Below are 21,538 nucleotides of genomic sequence, written 5' to 3'. Positions count from 1 at the left end.
GACGACCCAGGCCAGAGTGAGAACCGCGGCACCCTTTCCGTGGCCACGCAATGTCCTCACACGACCCTCAAACCGAGAGCCCAGACCCCAAGCCCTGGCTTGTCGTGTCAGGCACCGGAAGCGGAAACCCGAGCTCCAGAACTACATTTCCCAAAGGCCTCTGCCCGCAGACTGACAGCCAAATAAGCCAATAAAGTGTGAGGACGTCGGGGTGCCGAATTGTCTGCGGGTGGGATTTTCACACTTGCTAAATTGAGAGTCTCAACCGCTATTAGACCAGAACCGGACAGTGGTTCCCATCTCGCAGAGGGTGGATCCCTTGAGACAGGGCTCTTTACAAAGCGTTTTCATTGTTTTTCCGCATTAAGTCCTGTTGAACTCTGTTGTACAAAAGCAAAAAACGAGAAGGTGAGGGCCAGAGGTCTGTGTTAGTATGGAGCTAGGACCTCAAGTCAGATTTTCTGCGACCAAAAAGTGCTGCTCGGGCCAGTAGGTGGCGCGGAGATTAAGGCAGTGGGATTCCACATGGATAGCTGAGCAGTTCAGCTCCTGGACCTGTGGCTTGAAAATCAGGCTAGGCACTTGTGTGTATATATGTCAAAAATCCGAAGGGGGAGAACAGATGAGAAGGGATTGCTTATTTTCAGCAACCAAATGTCCAGTATGCCCTTTGGACTGAGTACTGGGCTGAGTGGGAGTGAGCTGTGAGGGTAGGAAAAATAAAACACTCCTCCTTCTTAAGGATTACCATCCAGTGGAGGGTGCACTGTCTGGAAATTAACCATGAACAACCCAAAAGAACTCCTGTGAAGTGCTACAAGTACTGGGTGCGTTCAGACTAAAGGATTGGTAAGAACTGTGGCAGGTACAGCCTCTGGGGAAGAGGGAAGGGCGAAGAAAGCCACTTTATATAGCCCCTACTTGACATATACGGTTTGCTTTAGTTCTGAAAAAGAACCCTGGAATCCTCTGGTTCTGTATAGTAGGTCTCACTCCATATTTAACAGATGAAAGGACCCAAATTCGTGGCAAGCAGGGAAGCTGTGATTCCCCCCTAGGAAGGGACAGCCTGTGGGGAAGCAAAGAAAGGTCGGCGTGACAGGAGGGCTCTCCAGAGAGGCAGTCGCCTGGCTGGGCCCTGGAGATCTTAGGGCCGAAGTGGAAACTCGGGCCAGCACGCTTGGCTTGCACACACAGCTAATTTCCAGACCGTCCTTGGACCAGCCAGCGGTTCCAGAGCTGTCTCAGGGACCAGCTGTGGGGCCGAGGCCCAGCTCAGGAGTGGGCTTTGAGTTCCCACCCTCCAGTCTCCAGAGAGGCTCTGCCGTCCTCATCCTACACAGCCCGTGAGCTCTGCGGGACTAAGGCAGAGACTCTCTTCCTCCAGGAGCAGTTCTCCCACCCGTCTCTGGCTATGAACGGATGGAAAAGGCTCAGATTTGGGACAATGGGAAGAGTAAGTGGGAGGGAGGTATCCAGGGCCAACTGGGTCCTGGAGCCAGTCTCTCCCCAGATGCACCAACAAGCTGTGAAAGCCAAAGGGAATTAGCCACAGGCCCTGCCTTTACACCAGGCTGAACTTTTGTTTTAAAATCTCATCTTCCCCCATCCAGTTCTACTTTCACTTCCTCAGTGGCCTTGGGCTATTTTATCAAGAGGGTGAAAAAAGGAGATTTACATTTTATCGAAAGATTTGAAATAACACAGCAGGACAGGGAAGTTAGAAGGCCCTCCATTTAAAAATCTCCAGGGCCTTGGGACCAGTAGATGGTATAATGGTTACATCACTGGACTCCCACATGGTCAACCGTGGTTTAAATCCCACACCCAGAAACTTGAAACTCATGCCAGGTGCATGTGCATGCATGCTCAAGATCCCAAGAAGAGAATGGAGGAAAAGGGATTGCAGCATAGCCATCCCCCTCTCCCCCAGAGGGCTGATTTCTGAGAGCTCTCTGTCTCTCTGGTGAGCTAGTGCATGCACCCTATAGCAAAAACCTCTAAAAAAAAAGGAATCTCCAAATGAATAATAATTTTTAAAACGTCTCCAGGGCCATCTGTGAGAGATAATGGTTGTAGCAGGCCCAAAACACTGGGCTCCCACTAACCTCCCTGGTTATGAGACAGGACCCCATCAGGAGCAAGGAGCCAGGAAGGACGACTGCTGGTCACGTATGAAGAAGGACCAGTCACAGCTATGGACAGTCCTGATGCTTATAGGAGAAAACTAAAAGTTGTAGTTAATACATCACTTTTATCATGATTTCATTGTTTTAGCCGTTCATTCCTATTAAGTATTTCTCATGGTTTTGATATACAGTGGAGGGGGCCAGACAGGCGGATGATGGATAAGGCAGCTGGATGTTACATAGCCAACTGAGCAGTTTGATCCTAGACTTGGCTGCTTGAAAAACACTCCAGGCACATGTGCATGTACACCCCAAATCCTGAGAGAATGGAGAAGGGATTGCAGCTTAGCCATCCTCCTGGGAGTTGATTTCTCACTTTCTTTCCAGCGAGTGCACACGTCCTATAACAAACTAAAAATATATAATGATGTAGTGGAGAGTTAGGTGTGGCATAGCTGAATCCCACATGGCTGACCACATGGTATGAGTCCTGGACCCAGTGGCTTGAGAAACATACCAGTTGCACATGCATGTGTTCCCAAAATCTCAAAAGGAGAAATGAAGACAGGATTATAGCATGACCATCCCCTGGGGGTTGTGTTCGCACCTTCCCTTTCTCTCTGTCTCTTTTGGGAGAGTACACATACCCTCAGGCAAAAATTTTAATAAAAAGTAAATAATAATGGGACCAGAAGGTGCAGTTCAAGTCCTGGACCTGGTGGCTTAAACTTCACACTAGGCACATGTGTATCCAAGATCCCAAGAGGAGAATGGAAGAGAAGGGATTGTGGCATGGCCATCCCCCCCACCCCGGGGGTGATTTCTCACTTTCTATATCTCTGTCTGCCTCTGTCTCTCCAGTGAGCACATGCACCCTATAGCAAAAACATCTCTTAAAAAAAAAAGAAAAAATATTCAGTGAGCAATTATCTGTCTTTTATGCACTAATCTGTTTCCTATATTCCAATACAAAGTTTAAAACAAGGGGAACTACGGGCCAGCAGGTGGTGTGATGGTTGGAGCACTAGACTCCCATGTGGCCAACCATTGTTCAAGTCCTGGACCTGGCAACTTGCTTTCTCACTTTCTCTCTCTCTCTTTCTGATGACTATATCAAGTTAAAAAATAATAGTAAATGGAAGGGACTGCGGCGTGGCCATCCCCCCTGGGGAGTGATTTCTTGCTTTCTGTCTCTCTGTCTCTCTCTGTCTGTCTGGCGAGCGCACGTGCCCTATAGCAAAAACCTCTCCAAAAAAAATAATAAATAAAATAGTAAATGGGAAACAGCAGTTAGCATAATGGCTATGTCGCTGGACTCCCACGTAGTCGACCGCGGTTCGTGTCCTGGACCCGGTGGCTTAGAACTCACACCGGACGTGTGTGCGTGCGTGCCCAAGATCCCGAGAGGAGACTGGAGGAGAAGGGATTGCGGCGTGGCCATCTCCCCTGGGGGGTGATTTCTTGCTTTCTGTCTCTCTGTCGCTCTCTGTCTGTCTGGCGAGCGCACGCGCCCTATAGCGAAAACCTCTCAAAAAAAAAAAAAAGATAAAAAAATAATAGTAATAATAAATACAATTAAATTTTTAAAAAAAAGATGTGGGAATTGTCTCAGATATAGCTGTATGGATATATTGGATTAAAGAGTAAGAGTAAGGGGCCAGCTCCATAGTCTAGTGGTTAAGGGAGGCGGATCCCACATAGCCAATCACAGTTTGAATCCTGGCTCCCGCAGCTGAAAAACACTCCAGGTACATGCCCCAAATCTCCATAGCATGGGGAAACGGAGAGGAAGGGACTGCAGTATAACCATGCCCCATGGGGGGGGGGTGTACTTTCTCCTTCTGCCACCCCCTGGTGAGTGCACATGCCCTCTGGCAAAAAACAATAACCAAACTCTTACTATCAGCTCTTCTTTAAAATTCATACTTAAGATCCAATATTTTCTTCAACATTTTTTTTCCCCAAGAGAAAAAGGAAAGTTAATTGAGAGAAAAAGTACCTAGGGGGCGAGTCTGAAGCCAGAGATCCTTCATTTAACCCCTCAACATTCTTTTAACAGTCAAATTCTAGAACTTAATGTCAGCTGGGAAACCATCCTCTCTCTCCTTTTCTTTTTTTTTTTTTTTTTTTTTTGAGAGGTTTTTCCTATAGGGCGCATGTGCTTGCCAGAAAGACAGAGAGAGACAGAGAGGGAGAAAGCGGGAAGTCACCCCCCCACCCCAAGGAGGCATGGCCATGCCACAATCTCTTCTCCTCCATTCTCCTCTCAGGATCTTGGACACGTATGCACATGCGTTCGGCATGAGTTTAAGTCACCGGGTCCAGGACTTGAATCGCGGTCAACTACATGGGAGTCCAGGGACATAGCCATTATGCCAACTGCTGGTCCCACCATCCTATCTCTTCTGTATCTTCCAGGATGACAGGACTTCATGTTCACTGTCTCTCTCCCTGGTTCCTGGCATAGTGATGATAAGTAGCTCTCAATGAATGTTTGCCAAATAAGTGAAGAAACAGAATTAATGATGGGGAGGCCAGCAGGTGGTTAAGGGCACTGGACTTCCACATGACCGACCATGGTTCAAGTCCATGATCTGGTGGCTTGCTTTCTTACTTTCTGTCTCTGTCTTTCTTGCACTCTGTCCCTTTCTGGTCAAATTAAAAATAAATCAAGTTAAATAAAATTATATATATATATATATATTTAGAGAATTAATGATAAGGACTTCACAGCCTACTTGGTTTGGTTTAACAACTGCAACTGCCTACAGCTTCCTCCATGTGTCTAATTGAGTTGATTCCAGATAGAGATGAGTCCCAGTGACCTCCTCAGGACAGTCAGCTTCTAGCCAGAGCTGCTGCTCCAAGCCTAGGTTCATGGACTGGATGAAGGTTCTCAAAGGGCAGTGGAAAGGCACATGCACTGACCAAACACACAGGTTGGGGTTCACCCAAAGGCATACCCTTTGAAGAAACTCACTTTTACTTCCTGAAGGCCTTGGACCACTTTCAGGTGAGGTCAGGTTTGTGGGGTGGGAAGGTCAGTTTACTAACAATAAGGTTCAGGCTTTTTTAACACACATTAAAGGCAGACTCAGGAAAAGAATGGGGCTCTACTTTATTAGGCAATATTGAGTATCCATCCTATAAGACACAAGGCCCATTCTGAGTGCAGGCCCCTTGTGTAGGAGAAGGCAGTTTTATATTTCCCAGAAACATCCTATCTACTCTCCTCTTTTGTCTTAACCCTTCATCTGCTGCCCTGCCCATCTTCACTGTTCCCAGCTGCAGGAGCACCCTAAGGTCAAGGGTGACAGCTGTTGGATAGACTCCTGATTCAAGCCCAGATCTCTCCAGGGGACAGATGATACTGTCCTTAGAATCAATGCTTCCTTAAAAATAATGTACTTAGATATGAAAGTACCTGAAGAATCCCAGGTCTGTATATGTTAAAAAAAAAAAACAAAAAAAAAACCAAGAACAAGGAAGTTAATGCGGGTATTCTAACTTATAAATGCGCTCAGGGTTCCGTATCTGAGGGAGGAATGACAGAGCTTGATGAAATACAAACTGCCACCCACCATCCTCCTACCCAGGGCAGGCCGACGGGCATCTCAGACTTCACACTCCAAATGCGAAGTTCCACAAGAACGCGGGCACTCCCCTCGGCAGGCAGCAGTAAGCAGGGACGGAAGCCAGCACACACCTCAGCTTACCCCTTCCCTGGCAGACCCTGTCTGACTGTCAGTGGAAAGGCCACTGGGACCCTGGTTCAGGCCGTACTTCCTCATGTGTCTGCGCTCCCGACACTTTGGGAAACAGAAAAGGGGCTTTCCCTTCATGCAGATGCCTCAGAATGCTGAGACGCCTCTCCATCTTGACCTGAAGCAAAAGCCCAGCCTACTAAAGCCAGGAAGAGCAGATTCTCAGGCAGGCAGGAGCCCTAGGCTCGCCACGTGGGGTAAAGGCACCTGAGCCTAACAAAGTGGCAGCAGAACCACATGAATCGATTTCCAGCATTTCTCTGGGCACTCAGCCTGCACTGTAGACCACACGGTCTTCCACCCACATGGAGAAACAGTCCCCCACTTTACCACAGAGGGAAGTGAGGCACAGAGGAATCAGGAAAGGGGGCCGATCAAGCCATGAAATGCAACAGAGAAAGACGAACTTTCCAGACCTTCCACTCCTATGCTCTGTTGTGAATCTGCATGGGCTTGGCTCCGATCACAAAGATAACAGTGTCCTAGAAGTGAGTGTGACCATGCGTGAGATTCTGGCAGACCCCCAAGGAGCATGTAGGAAGAATGGCTCTCTTAAGGGACATCACTCCTTGGGGCAGTGCAGCATGCCCTCTCCTGGGCCTGTCCCCTCGCCATCCCTCTCTGCCACTTCAGTAGAGTTTCTCTTTCATGTGAGTTCTCTGGTGTGTAATGAAGTTCGAGCTGTTGCTGAAGCCTTTGCCACACTCGGGACATTTGTAGGGCTTCTCCCCTGTGTGGATTCGCTGGTGTATGATGAGAACCGAATTCCAGCTAAAGCCCTTTCCACACTCAGGACACCGGTAGGGCTTGTCCCCCAGGTGGGCTCTTTGGTGCATGACCAGGATGGAGCCCCGGCTGAAGCTCTTGCCGCACATGAGGCATTTGTAGGGCTTCTCGCCCGTGTGGGTCCGCTGGTGCACCACGAGCTGCGAGCGCTGGCTGAAGCTCTTGCCACATTCCCCGCACTTGTAGGGTTTCTCCCCTGTGTGGATCCGCTGGTGCTTGATGAGGTTGGAGCTCCAGCTGAAGCTCTCTCCACACGTCAGGCACTCGTAGGGCTTCTCCCCCGTGTGGATGCCCTGGTGTGCGATCAGGCTGGAGCTCTGGCTGAAGCTCTTCCCACACACCCCACACTTGTAGGGCTTCTCCACCATGTGGGTCCTCCGGTGCGTGGCCAGGTTGGAGCTGCGGCTGAAGCTCTTCCCACACTCGCTGCACTGATAGGGCTTTTCACCCGTGTGAGTCCTGCGGTGGGTAATGAGGGCTGAGCTCTGGCTGAACCTCTGCCCACAGTCCGTACATTTGTAGGGTTTCTCTCCCGTGTGGATCCGCTGGTGTCTGATCAGGTTGGAGTTGTAGCTAAAGCTTTCGCCGCACTCTTTACATTCATAGGGCTTCTCCCCAGTATGTATTCCCTGATGCGTGTTGAGGCTGGACCTGTTGCCAAAGCTCTTGCCACACTCGGGACACGAGTATGGCTTCTCCCCCGTGTGGGTGCATGTATCTCCGGCTGAAACTCTTGCCACACTCGGAGCACTGAAAGGGTTTCTCTCCCGTGTGGATCCTCTGGTGGGTGATGAGGTTGGCACTCCGGCTAAAGCTCTTCCCACAATCCCTGCATTTATAGGGCTTCTCTCCGGTGTGTGTAGTTTGGTGTCTACTGAAATTTGAACCGTCGCTGAAGCTTTTTCCACACTCGTCACACTTGTAGTATTTCTCCCCTGTGTGGGTCCGCTCGTGTGTGATCAGGTGGGATTTCCGGCTGAAGGTTTTCCCACACTGGGGACATTCGTAGGGCTTCTCACCCAGGTAGGTGCCCTGGAGGCCTATGAGCTGGCCAGCCTCCCTGCCCTGGGAGGGCATCCCCTTCTCACTGGGAGCCTTGTCCGGAGGCCCCCTAGAGCCACAGTCCCTCTCGCAGTCACTCTCCCCATCAGAGAGTCGGCTGCTTTTTCCTTCAGGCATTTCTGAGAATATCTCATGTGATCCTGTGTCCTCACACATGTCATGATTAGAGTTCTCCCCATTTTCACTCTGGATCTCAAAATCTGAAACAATGAAGACAAACATACAAGGTCTACTCAATTCCCTGTTATGATGAGAAAAGAAAACTCAGAGAAGTTTTGCTTTTGTTTTTTGTTTTGTTTTGCCATGGGGCACATGCACTCACCCAAAAGAGATAAGATGAGGGGGAGCAGGGCTGGCAGGTGGCATGGTGGTTGGGGTGCTGGACTCGCACATGGCCAACCACAGTTCAAGTCTTGGACATGGTGGCTGCTCTCTCACTTTTTCTCTCTCTCCCTCTCTCCCTCCCTCTCCTTCTCTCATCAAATTAAATATTAAGAACAAATAAAATTACATAAATATGTTTAAATAAAAGAAAGAGGGAAAGTGTGACCACATCCCCCACCCCCAGGTTGGCCATACTGCAATCTTTTATCCTCCATTCTTCTCCTGGGATTTCAGACACACATGCACACATGTCCAGCATGTTTTTCAAGTCACTAGGTCTGGGGCTTGAACCACAGTAGGCCATGTGGGAATCCAGTGTCTTAACTACCATACCACCTGCCGGCTTAAAGAAGATTCATTTTAAAAAAAAGATTATTTATTTAATTTTACTTATTAACTTTTTAAAAAATTTGCTATAGGGCATGTGCGCTCACCAGAGAGAGAGAGAAGGAGGGAGGGAGGGAGGAAGGAAGTGAGCCACCAGATCTGAGGCTTGAACCATAGTTGGAGTATTAGGAGTTCAGAGCCTTAACCACCAAACCACCTGCTGGACCCAAAGAAAATATTTACATTAAACATCTAGCAAATATAAAGAGCCTTGAAAATCTTTGAAACTTTTTTTTTTGTGGGGGGGAGGTTTTTGCCATAGGGCACGTGCGCTCACCAGACAGACAGAGAGAGAGAGACAGAAAGCGAGAAATCACCCCTCAGGAAGGATGGCCATGCCGCAGTCCCTTCTCCTCCATTCTCTCGGGATCTTGGGCACACACGCACATGTGCCCAGCGTGAGTTTTAAGCCACTGGGTCCAGGATGCAAATCGTGGTCGACTACATGGGAGTCCAGCAACACAGCCATTATACTAACAGCTGGTCCCATGAATCTTTGAAACTTTTTAAGAACTGGACTTACTTCCTTGTAACTGAGTATTCAGTTCCCCAGACTCCAATATCTTTGTGGCAATGGCTCAGAACTTCAGGGTCTTAACAATTTGGGTACCTTGGTCTCTACCTGTTTCTCCACTGGGAAATTAGATCAGATAGGAATTTGAACATCTAATAAAAGGAACGCATCAGAGTACACAACAACCCCAATACTCATCATGGTGCCTGATACTTAGGAGGAATGAGATTCAATTCGATGAATGAATGGGTACCACAGCAATTCCCCTAAAGCTCAGTCTCCTTTCAAAAGGAGTCATCTCTTGCACTACAACGTGTCTGGTGTTTATAACCTTATTACTAGGCATTTACATAAGACACAGGCGAGAGATGACAAAGCTTCTGTAACAAGGACCTTAAGTGTCTGTACAAATGACTGGAAATAAGTATGTAGGCAGTTAAAAGAGCTTCAAGAGACCAGCTCCAGAGCACAGTGGTTGAAGGAGTTGGATTTCACATAGCCAACCAGTCTGAATCATAATGCCAGCAGCTTGTAAAGCATGCCAGGTGCATGTGTGTGCATGCCCCAAATCCTGATGGAATGAAGAAACGAAGCTGAAGCGGTTAAAGTGTGACCACACCTCATTAGGGAGCATTTTTTTTTCCCTTTTCCTCTCATTGTCTCTGGTAAGCACACATGCCTTCTGCAATTAAAAAAAAAAAAAAAAAAGGCACCACAAATATGTCTGTAAGAGGAGCCTGTAGACAGACCTCTAGTTGATAATATATCTATCTTCAGGAGCTTATCAAACCCCTGACTGCCCAGTACTTAGCAAACGTTTGAGAGAAAGAAATCACTAGAGCAGGGGACCAGCAGGCGGCATGGTGGTTAAGGGTGCTAGACTCCCATATGGCCGACTGTGGTTCGAGTCCCAGACCTCAAGGCTTGCTTTCTCACCTTCCCTCTCTCTGTCTCACTCGGTCCCTCTCTGGTCAAATTTAAATAAATAAATGTATGTTAAATAATTCTGGGAAAAAAAAAAAAAGGGAAGAAAGAAAGAGAAAGAGAGACATCACTATGGCAGAGGAGAAGAATATTTCTTGGATGATAGACTCTAAACTCTACCCTAGGATGAAGCCAGATGAGCAGAGAGAGCCACAAGCCTGGATCAGCCCTGTTCGGGCCCCTGGCAGAGCTGTGTTCACTGACGACAGCCTATTATTAATGGACTTGGCCAACAGTGATGTCCACCCTAAGAAGTGTCATTAGAAATTAATGACTGCCAGGAACAGTCATGTTGCCAGGAAGTTGTTGACAACATTGTTTATATCATACAGTGTCCTCTTGATGAGCCTGAGGAGAGAATTTCTCTTTTGACCTCAATACTGAAAAGAGCTGCTCTTCTGAGCAACTGCTGTGTGTCTGCTTCTTGTCCCTGACGCTGGCACTCTCTCTGCCCTGCCACGCTGGTGCCAAAAGTTCAGAGCAAGAATACAGGAGGTTTTTGCAGAGTACATTTTGTGTACTTTATTTCACTTTTTTTCCTCCCATTATTTTCTTTTTTATTACAATTTCCTTGGAGTATGTTACGTATATTTTTTAAAGAATTATTTTATTGGGAACCAGCAGTTGGCGTAATGGCTATGTCTCTGGACTCCCACATAGTCGACCGCGGTTCGAGTCCCAGACCCGGTGGCTTAAAACTCACGCCAGGCGCATGTGCGTGCATGCCCAGGATCCCGAGAGGAGAATGGAGGAAAAGGGATTGTGACGTGACCATCCCCCCTGGGGGGTGATTTCTCGCTTTCTGTCTCTATGTCTCTCTCTGTCTGTCTGGCAAGCGCACGCACCCTATGGCAAAGATCTCTCCCTCCCCCCCCACCAAAAAAGAATTATTTTATTTTAAATTTATTTATTTATGTATTTATGTATTTATTTTAAATTGACCAGAGAGGGACAGAGCAAGAGAGAGAGGGAAAGTGAGAAAGCAAGCCCCAGGCCTGGGACTCAAACCACAGTCAGCCATGGGGAATCTAGTGCCCTTAACCAGCATGCCACCTGCCAGCCCCCCTTGGGCTATATTTCTATAAAGTGTTTCCGATCCTTTGCTGGAACTCTGTAGACTGTACAGAAATAGATTAATAATTTTATTGTTGAGGATGACAGCCTGATTAACATCAGACCTCCTAAGAAAGCAGAAAAGAAGATTACTACTAAAATAATTACATCAAGACCAAGTGATATTTCCATTATCAAAGCTAATCAACTGTTCAAGGTTAGATGCTCAGTTCAGCAACGTGTAGCTTCTATAAGTTCGTGAAAATTTCTACATGTAGGCTTGATAAAATTTGACATGCCTTTCCCAAGCAGGACCTGGGATTCATGCATGCCTTTAGTCAACTTAAGATCCCATTTAAACTTGTAAATAGACATGTAGTTGCATTTAATGCTTACCCTAACATATATGCTGCTGGTAATCTGTAGGTTCATGTAATTACCCTCCAGCTCCACACCCCAGATCTGCAGAACGTGGATTTAAGCATGAGGGCACAACGCATACTACAACTTGGCCAGGGCCAGGGGTTCTGTGCTTCCTCACCTTCCTGTAAGACAGGTTTTTTGGGGGGTTTTTTGTTTTTCTTCTTTTTTTTTTCTTTTTTCTTTTTGTTTTTGTTTTTCTTCTTTTTTTTTCTTTTTTCTTTTTTGCAAGTTTCAGGCACACAGCTCTGCTATCATATCTCTTCTGTAAGGACCTCTTGGCCAACATCCTGGCCAACTCTCAGCAAGCTAACATGATCAAAAACAATTTTTTTGATGACCTTAGTAAGTATTCTCTTCTGAGTAGATGACATTAGCTAGTAAGATTTTTTGCTGCTTTAACATCAGACCTGGTAAACCCTGGTGTGAGCTCAGAAGCAACAGGGAAAAGAAGGAATTGCCCACACTTCGTTTTCAGTGAAATCAGAAGGGAGATATAACTCACAGACAGCGAAATGCATGTCAGGGCTTTTCAACACATCAGAGACTGGGCCGGAGCCATGAGGAAGGAAGCAAGAACAAGCGTGGACTGTAGTGGGGAGGGAGGAGCTCAGGAGCAGATCTCGAAAAACTCAGGAGGAAAGTCACTTCCTGAAGATTTGGGACTCACCCTCCAGTGCAACAGTGCGTTGGGAACTGGGGTGAGCAGGGCTGGCTTCTTTGGTTCAGAGAAGCAAAGGAAGTGAGGCTACAACTAGAGTCCCACAGGTGAGCCACAGACGCAGGAGGCTGTCTCTGTAAAGCAGAGGAGAGGGCCTTTGACTTGCACACGTTAATCTGGCGGGTGGTTATTACTGAGAAAAGCGACCATCTTCTACCCATAAAAATACGTCCACGGAGCCACTGCCCCCGAGAGGGCAGACCTCTAGGGTCAAGCTTGAGGAAGAGGCAGTGACAGCAGGGAGGGATGAGGTGTACGCTGGCAGAATTTGGAAAGAAGCGGAAAGCCACCCAGAGAATGAAGACAAAACAGGAAGAAGCACAAAGAAAACTGGGCTTGTGGGAATGTGTGAAAAGGGGAAAAGAGCAAAATGAGAAAAGCAATGAAATGAGGTAGAAACAAAGAGGTTAAGAGGATTAAAGAGGAGGGGCCAGCAGCTGGCATAGTGGTTAAGGGAGCTGGACCCCCACGTGGCTGACCACAGTTCAAGTCCTGGACCTGGCGGCTTGCTTTCTCATTTTCTCTCTCTCACTCTATTCCTCTCTGGGTCACAACAAAATAAATACACAAATGGATAAATAAAAGTTAAATAAAATAATCTTTAAAAAAATAGGATTAGAGAGAATGACAGAAACAGTAGAGAGTCGATAAATAAACATACCATGGGAGTTCTCAGAAAAGAAAACTAAACAAAAGATTAGAATATAATTTATAAAAGATATAATTTATAAAACATAAGGCTTGAAAGGTGCCCAGGAAAACTAACCCAAGGTGGCTAACCGTGAGACTATGGACAGTGAGCCAAAAGATAAGCCACTTGTAAAAGAGAAGAAAATCAACTGCTTTCAAGATTTCTCTACAGTGTCTTCAGTCACCAAAGCAACAACTATAAGATATACAAGAAAAGAAAATGCACGCCTAAAATTTCACATTCAACAGGACAGCCCTTCAAGTGTAAAATCTACAGACCAGCAGCTTGGAACATACACAAATTCATGGAATATGGCTCCTACGAGCCCTTCTTGAGGAAACTATTAGGAGATGAACTTCAGGTACAAATAAGCGGTAAAGGCAATTCTACAGCCAAAGGAGCGGGGATGGGGCTAATCTGTAGTGTGGTAGTTAAGGCAGCTGGATCCTACATGGATGATGGCATAGTTCAAGTCCCAGTCCCAAAGGCTTGAGAAACTAGGTGCATATGCATGTGTGCCCAGACTCTTGGGTGGAGGAAGAGGGAAGAGAAGGGATTGTGGTATGACCATTCCCTATGGAGGGTGCTTTCTTGCTTCTCTCTCTGCAAGCACACGTGCCCTCTAGCAAAATTGAAAAAAAAAAAAAAAAAAAAAAGTTGGGATGAACACCAAATAAATTGAACTCTAAGATAAAGAGTGGGGACCAGCAGATGGTGGACACTTCCACATGGCCAACCATGACCAGGATTAAGGTGCTAGAAATTTCCACATGGCCAACCATGATTCAAGTTCTGGACCGGGTGGCTTGCTTTCTCACTTTCTCTGTCTCTCTATGGTCAAATCAAAATGAATGAATAAACAAAATTAAGTAAAATTTTAAAAATCTTAAAAGATGAAGACTGAAACTACAATGGTGATTAGAGCAGTTACAGAGTTTGTAAATTTTTTAAAAAGAATTATTTAATTAATTTATTTAAATTTGACTAGAGAGAGTCAGAGTGTGAGAGAGAGAGAGAATGAGAAAGCAAGTAGCCAGGTCCGAGACTCGAACCAGGGTCAGCCATATATGAGTCTAGCACCCTTAACCACCAGGCCATCTGCCAGCCCCGGAGTTTGTAAATGTTATACAGAAGTGTAGAAATGACATTCTGACCAAAACTGGGTTTGAGTAGAATTAGGATATAGGATATGTTTGTTGATTGCCTCATCTGTAATACTTGGAAGTCCAAAGAATAACAATTAAAATGAGCAAAACATGAAACTAAGGTACAAGTGTACAAAAGTTAACGTTGAGATTTGACCCAGAGCCAGCAAGTAGTATGGTGGTGAAGGCACTGGATCGCACATGGCTGACTATGCCCCTAGAGTCCCGGACCTGGTGACTTACAGATCACACTGGGCACATGTGCGTGCATGCCCAAGATCCCAAGAGGAGAATGGATTGTGCCATAGGCATCCTCACAGCAGGCTGATTTCTCACTTCCCCTCTTTCTCTCTCCTTCCCTCTGTCTCTCTCTCTAGAGTACACAAGCCTTTTAACAAACTTAAAAAAAAAAAAAAAAAAAAAGGAGGAGGACCATTTCTCTCTCACCCCAAAGGTACAACCACACTGGCCTGGGGTTATGTGAGGGCTGCTGCTGTAGCCTGAGCTCGTGGTCTGCAGAACCCTAAAGGAGACTTGTGGAGGTATGCTTACCTGACACACGGAGCTGGTGAACCTGGGCATGGCAGTTAGACAGCAATTCGGGGACAAGCTGTCCCACTTCTGTAGTGATTATATTTTCTGAACTAAAATTGAGCCATACAATTTGATGAATGACTTCTTTTTTGGGGGGGAGAGGTTTTTGCTATAGGGCGCATGCACTCACCAGACAGAGAGAGACAGAGAGACAGAAAGCGAGAAATCACCCCCCAGGGGGGATGGCCACGCCGCAATCCCTTCTCCTCCGTTCTCTTCTCGGGATCTTGGGCACGCACGCACACACCCCCGGCGTGAGTTTTAAGCCACCGGGTCCGGGACTCAAACCGCGGTCGACTATGTGGGAGTCCAGCGACATAGCCATGACGCTAACTGCTGGTCCCGATGAATGACTTCTTGACACATGTGTGAGACATGATATGTAAGACATTTGACAAATGATTTCAAGGGAGGGCAAGAGGGTGGGGAGAAGGAAAGAGAAGCTAGGGAGAGAGAGAAAGAGGGAAGGAAGAGCGAGAGGAAAAATAAAAACAAAGCGGCCAGCAGGTGGCATAGTGATTAGGGGCACTGGACTCCCACATGGCCGACCACGGTTCAAGTCCTGGACCTGGTGGCTTGCTTTCTCACTTTCTCTCTCTCTTTCCTTCTTTCTTTCTTTCTCTGTCTTACTCTGTCCCCTCTCTGGTCAAATTAAATAAAGATAAATTTTATAAGTTTCTTGCTTGCTGGTATTTTACAGGTTCCTAGTAAAAATAAGAAAGTACTCATATAAATAGAAGACAAGACAGATTGATTAAAAAGTCAAAAGAGAAGGAGAACCCAAACCTCTGGAGAGGTGGTTAGATATGCTTCCATTGGGTACAACTGGGGACAGGGAAGAGGGACTAGAATGAAGGCCAGATTTATGGAGAGGTCTCCTAGGATGACCAGGATTTTTATCACACAGGGATGGCCTTTCCAAGTCAAAAATTCAGGAGTCAAAGGGAATACTGGAAAGCACTGTGGGCAAGAAACAGCAAGATCTGGTCTTGGCTGAGCCAGGGCTGCCACACGGATCCAGGGAGGGACCAGGCTGTAGGGGAGGCCTGGGCCAGGCCAAAGTGCCCATAGATTCCAAGCAGGACAGGAAGCCATGCTAGATTTAGCAGACCCTGGAAGACCCATGAAGACGCTGAAGCAGCAGAATTCCTGGGTCATCCTGGTACAAGGGAACTGTGAGGGGGGAAGGGGCCGAAAGCAGGTTCAGTTTAGAGGCTGTGGCTCAAGAATCCAGGTGAGGAGCAAGCAAGTGACATGGTTGTTAAAGCGCGAGATCCCACATGGAGAACTGTATGTTTGAGTCCTAGACCCAGTGGCTTGAAAAACACACCGGGCGCAAGATCAGCAGATGGTGTACATCTCTGGACTCCCATAGTGGACCGCAGTTTGAGTCCTGGACCCGGCGGCTTAACTGACGCCAGGCATGTATGCATACGTGCCCAAAATCCATAGAGGAGAGTGGAGGAGAAGGATTGAGGTGTGGCCATGCCCCCTAGGGAGTGATTTCTGACTTTCTGTCTCTCTTTCTCTGTCTTTCTGATGAGCACACACGCCCTATAGCAAAAACCTCTCATAAAAAAAGAAAAACACACTGGACACATGTGGAAGGAAACAAATCTAAGTTTGAATCCTGGCTTCACCACTTAACAGCTACAGGACCTTGTCGAACTTCATTCTATAACAATACAACCCCACCTACCCCACAGGATTCTTAGTGATACGTACATGTAAGGTGCCTAAGGCAGGGTGGGCACACATAGACCCTCAATGTCAGCCCCTTTCAGGGCCAGCAGATGGTATAGTGGTTACATCACTGGACTCCCACATGGCTAACTACAGTTTGAGTCCCAGACCCGGTGGCTTGAAAAATCATGCTAGGTGTGTGTGTGCGCGTGCCTAAGATCCCAGGAGAAGAACAGAGCAGGGATTGTGGTGTCATCACCCCCCAAGGGGTGATTGATCACTTTCCCTCCCTCTGTCTCTGTCTTGTCTCTCTCTTTCCCTGGTGAGCACATGTACCCTGTAGCAAAAATAAAAACTCAAAAAAAAAAGTTAGCCTCTTTGTCCACTGGACAGTATTATTCAGACATCCCAGTCCCTGTAAGCTGTCACAGCCTCAGCTTCAAACCCCCCGTCCTTTCCTGCACTACCCTTCCCTTCGCCGTCTTCTAAACCCTCCAGACTAGATGCCCCTGAGTTACTTTGTCTTAATTCTCTTCTGCATCCCCTCTTTCCTGCACCCGACTAGGAACCGTCAGTTAGCATCACACATGTGATGAAATGCTAGAGAACATGGGCATGTCCTCAGGTGCCTAAGATCAAGCCTTGGTTCCACCTCAAAGTCCCTGTGTGCTGAAGAGAGTCATTTCACATCTCTGGCAACCATCCTACATACCTCCCAAGGTGACAAAGTTTGTGTGATTAGGGAACCAGCAGATGGCTTAATGGTTATTATCGCTGGACTCCCACATGGTCAACTGCAGTTCGAGTCCTGGACCTGGTGGTTTAAAACGCACTGGGTACATGTGCATATGTGCCCAAAATCCCGAGAGGAGAATGGAGGAGAAGGGATTGCGGCGTGGCCATCCCCCCAGGGGGTGATTTCTCACTCACTCTCACTCGCTCGCTCTCTCTCCGTCACTTGAGTGAGCACATGCACCCTACAGCAAAAATCTCAAAGGAGAAAAAAAGTTTCTCTGATTGGACATTGCCAGTGCTAGCTCTTTCTCATGCATGTCCAAGCTCCTCTTCCCACTGTCTCCATGCCTGATGACCAGGCAGCTTCCTGGCTGCTCTCCTGCCTCTAGCCGGTCTCTACTCTAATCAAATCCACATCCCGTGGTCAAACTCGGCTTCCTCCCATGCCCCGTGGGCCCTCAGTCAAGAACCTGCTCAGCCAATGACATTCAGTCCAAGCCTCCACCTACCTCTCCTCCAGCTCTGCTTCTACCACTTCCTAAAAACACACTTGCCTCTCTAGTCAGCAGGCCCTGCTCACTGTCACCTGATCGAATAAACCACAGTGGTACCCACTTCTGAGCCTTTTCTTAGCAAAGCTCCCAGCTGCCACATCCTCCTCCCTGTGCTGTGCTCTCCGAATTCTACTCTATCCTGCTCCCCCCGCTCAGGTTTCACATCCTCCATGAAGCCTTTCCGACCTGACTGCTCCACTCCACACTCCTTTCTCTGGAAGAGAGTTTCTGCAGTTCCCGTCAGCACAAAGGTACCCTATTGATCCTGAAATACTCTCAGTGACACAGAGAGATCTGAAGCAAATATTTGATCGTTAAGTGAGTAGAATAGAGAATAGCTAAGCAGTATGTTGAGATCCCAGAACTTATTAGCAACACAGGAGACAAATACAGTAAAAGGTGACAAAGTTTATGTGATTGGGGGACCAGCAGATGCCTTAATAGTTATTATCACTGGACTCCCACATGGTCAACTGCAGTTTGAGTCCTGGCAAAGACCTCAAGTTTGGATTTTTTTTTTTTTTTTTTCATTTGCTAGAGGACACTTACATTTGTGTGGCGGGGATGGCAGTAAAAATGGACCCTTCATGGGGAATGGTTACACTGTAATCCCTTTTCCTCCAGCTCGCCTTCCTTTTAGGATCTGGGGCATGTACACACACATGGCCAACATGCTTTTCAAGCCACTAGGCCCAGGATTCAAACTACAGAGTCGGCCATGTGGGACCCAGCCGCCTTAACCACCACATTACCAGCTGGCCCTAGAATTACTTTTAAGAGCCCAAGGATGATTTTTCTACAGAAGGCCCCTGTATTATCTGGTTTATTTGTCATTTATCTTTGTTTCATAGAACTAATCATTTTCAAAAAAATCAGATTATTTGTTTTTTCTAATTGCTGGAACTGTTTGGATATTTATTTAAGTGCTGGTGTTAAGGGGTAATTCATAGGGGTCTATTTGTTTTTTCTAATTGCTGGAATTGTTTGGGTATTTATTTCAGTGCTGGTGTTAAGGGGTAATTCATAGGGGTCTTCATCCCTTCCCTCCCAACCTCCATCAGTTTCCTGACCTCTTCAAATAAACACATAATTAACAACTGGGTTTACTGGAGCCAGCGGGTGGTGTGGTGGTTAAGGGCACAGGACTCCCGCGGGTGGTATGGTGGTTAAGGGCACAGGACTCCCACATGGCTGATGGCCCTTTCGAGTCCATGACCTGGCGACTTGCTTTCTCACTTTCTCTCTCTCTCTCACTGTGTCCCTCTCTGGTCAAATTAAAATAAATAAAGTTAAATAAAAATAATTCTTAAAAAAAAAAAAACTGGGCTTACTATGCAAATGCAGATCCAAGAAGAGTCCTTTAAGCCCCTTCTGGAGCCACCATCACACAGTGACTGACCCATTAAATGGGTGACGAACGGGTTGACCACCTGCAGACAGAGCGAGGGAGGGCACCTTCCCTGACTTCGTCTTGGACATCGCCTTTTCCTCCTGTGCGAACATCACACTCTTCTACCTCAGAAGGGTGCTCCCACCCTGTCCCCACTGGCTCTCACCACTGTCTCGCAGAGTCTGGGTCAGATCTTCCACCAGGGCCACTGCCTCCTCGCTGCTTTCAGGCCGGTGCTCTTGCAACCAGGCCTGAATTTCCTTCGGCAGTACAGTCAGCATCTGCTCCTTGGTGTGCACCTCCGGCCTCAGCCAGCGCCGACAAAGCTCCCGGAGGCGGCCGAGTGCACCCTGTGGTCCTCCAGCCACCGCCTCCTCCTGGGAGCTGCCTTTGCCAGCACTCTGGGGAAAGAGCTCTGACTCAGGGCCGTCCTCCTGCAGTACAGCTTCCTGTACCCAGGAGTCATCCTCCAGGATCATAGTGGTGACCTCCTCCTCCTGCTCGTCCTCCTCCTGCGGCATCTGGACCATGGGGCTCAGGGGAGTGGCTACTCCCGGCACCTCTGCAGCCATCACCCACGTTCCCAGGGCAATAGCTCAGGCTTCAGGCCTTGAACCTCAGTCTTCTCCAGCCAGGCCTTCTGAGAAGACACCTCCTTCCTCAAATCTCAACAAGTAGTCCTGCCGAGAGAAGAGAGAACCAGAATCAATAAGCATCCTGTCCTAAAGTGATCCAACTCATAGCAGCCTAGATCAGACCACAGAGTGATCCTCGTATCAGCAAAGCAAGAGACGTTTCCTGTTCCCCTTCTAGGAAAAACAGCTTATTCCTGAAAACACTCCTCTGTGGGACAGGAGAGGTTAAGAATCACAAGCACAGGGGGACCAGCAGGTGGCATGGTGGTTAAAGGCACTGGACACTCCCATATGGCTGACCATGGTTCGAGTCCCAGACCTGATGGCTTACTTTCTCATTTCCTCTCTCTCTCTCTCTCTCTCTCTCTGTCTCTGTCAAATTAAAAATAAATGAATGAATAAATAAAATTTAATAAATAATTATTTAGGAAAAAAATCCAGAGGATTGATAAATAATAGAATAGATGGCCAGGTGGCTAAGACACTGGACTCCCACATGGCCGACCATGGTTCAAGTCTCGGACCCAGTGATACTGGAAACTGGGGAACTATTTTGTGATTCCATTTTGGTCCTATACCCTAACTATATTCGTAGGGTCCCTGTCTACTGCCTCACCAGCAGCTTGAAAATAATGCCAGGTGTGTATGCATGCATGCCCCAAATCCCAAGAGAACCATGGAGAAGTAGGGACTGCAGCATGGCTATGCCCCTAGGGAGATCATTTCTCACTTTCCCTCTCACGGTCTCTTTCCACACATCCTATGGCAAATATAATAATAATAGAAAAGAATGGAGCAGCAGGTGGTGTAGTAGTCAAGGCAGCTGGATCCCACATGGCCAACTCCAGTTTGAGTCCCATACCCAGTAGTTTAAAAAGCATGCTGAGAGCGTATGTGTGCATCCCCCAAATCCCAAGAGAACAGTGGAGGGGAAGGGACTGTAGCATGGCTATGCGCCCTCCAGGGTGTTTTCTCCCTTTCCCTCTCCCTTTCTGGTGAGTATATGTGCCCTATGGCAAAAAAAATTTTTTTCTGAGAGAGATTTTTGCTATAGGGCATGTGCACTTACCAGAGAGACAGAGACAGAAAGCAAGAAATCACCTCCCAGGGGGATAGCCAGGCTGCAGTTCCTTCTCCATTTTCCTCTTGGGATTTTGGGTACACACATCCTCCTGGCACGAGTTTTAAGTCTCCAAGACCCTAAATGAGGTCGACTATGTGGGAATCCAGAGATGTAACTATTGAGCCATCTGCTGGGCCCAACCCTAAAGCAAATTTTAAAAATTATGTTACCTTTAGAGGTACTAACTGGGAACGAGTTCAAAGGAGCCTTCTGGGGTGTTGGAAACATTCTCTCTCGATTTGGCAAGGATGCCCAAGAGCTATATATGTTAAATATAAGACTGCAATCTGTATTTTTAAATATCTTTACAGTTATACTGAGATTACCAGTCATTAGTGGTATCTTTATGATATGAAAATAAAAACGAAGCTAGCAAGGCAGAAAAATAAAACAGCAAGACACCAATTCCCCTTAAAATCCAAAACACGCACACATGGAGGAAAAAACCCCTGGACAGTCTACAAAATATTCACAGCAGTGGAATTACAAATAATTTGAAATAAATGTTATAAAAGCAATGAAAAGGTATTTTTAAAAAAATCATTATATCATCAAGACTTAGATAACGAGACCCACCCCACGCCCAAAAGAGAGGAAAAGCTAAAACAAATGCAACAAAAACTAATGGCAAAACCGAAGCTTTCAACATGTGTTTACCCAAATAAAAAAAAAAAAAAAAAAAAAAAAAAAAAAAAAACGCGGTTGTAACAGAACTCTTAATTGGGAGCTCGGGGAAAACTGTCCCTAGTCATCTCATTCGCTGTGTGATTTGGGGCAAGACACG

At 46.9% G+C, this 21,538-nt stretch overlaps 1 protein-coding gene across 1 annotated transcript; it reads right to left on the bottom strand.

Annotated features, from left to right (window-relative positions):
* Positions 1-5,230: 5,230 nt before the first annotated feature.
* On the bottom strand, positions 5,231-19,672 carry ZSCAN2 (zinc finger and SCAN domain containing 2). Its single transcript, XM_006152840.3, is given in 3 exon segments — positions 5,231-7,390; positions 7,392-7,941; positions 19,163-19,672. Coding segments are annotated over 3 exon segments (1,824 nt in total). The 5' UTR covers positions 19,569-19,672; the 3' UTR covers positions 5,231-6,522.
* Between the last annotated feature and the right edge of the window lie 1,866 nt (positions 19,673-21,538).

The sequence above is a fragment of the Tupaia chinensis genome, unplaced genomic scaffold (genome assembly GCF_000334495.1).
Source record: "Tupaia chinensis unplaced genomic scaffold, TupChi_1.0 Scaffold000359_1, whole genome shotgun sequence".
NCBI lineage: Eukaryota > Metazoa > Chordata > Mammalia > Scandentia > Tupaiidae > Tupaia > Tupaia belangeri.
The sequence above is the reverse complement of the archived record's forward strand: the minus strand, read 5'-3'. Positions and strand labels throughout refer to the sequence as shown.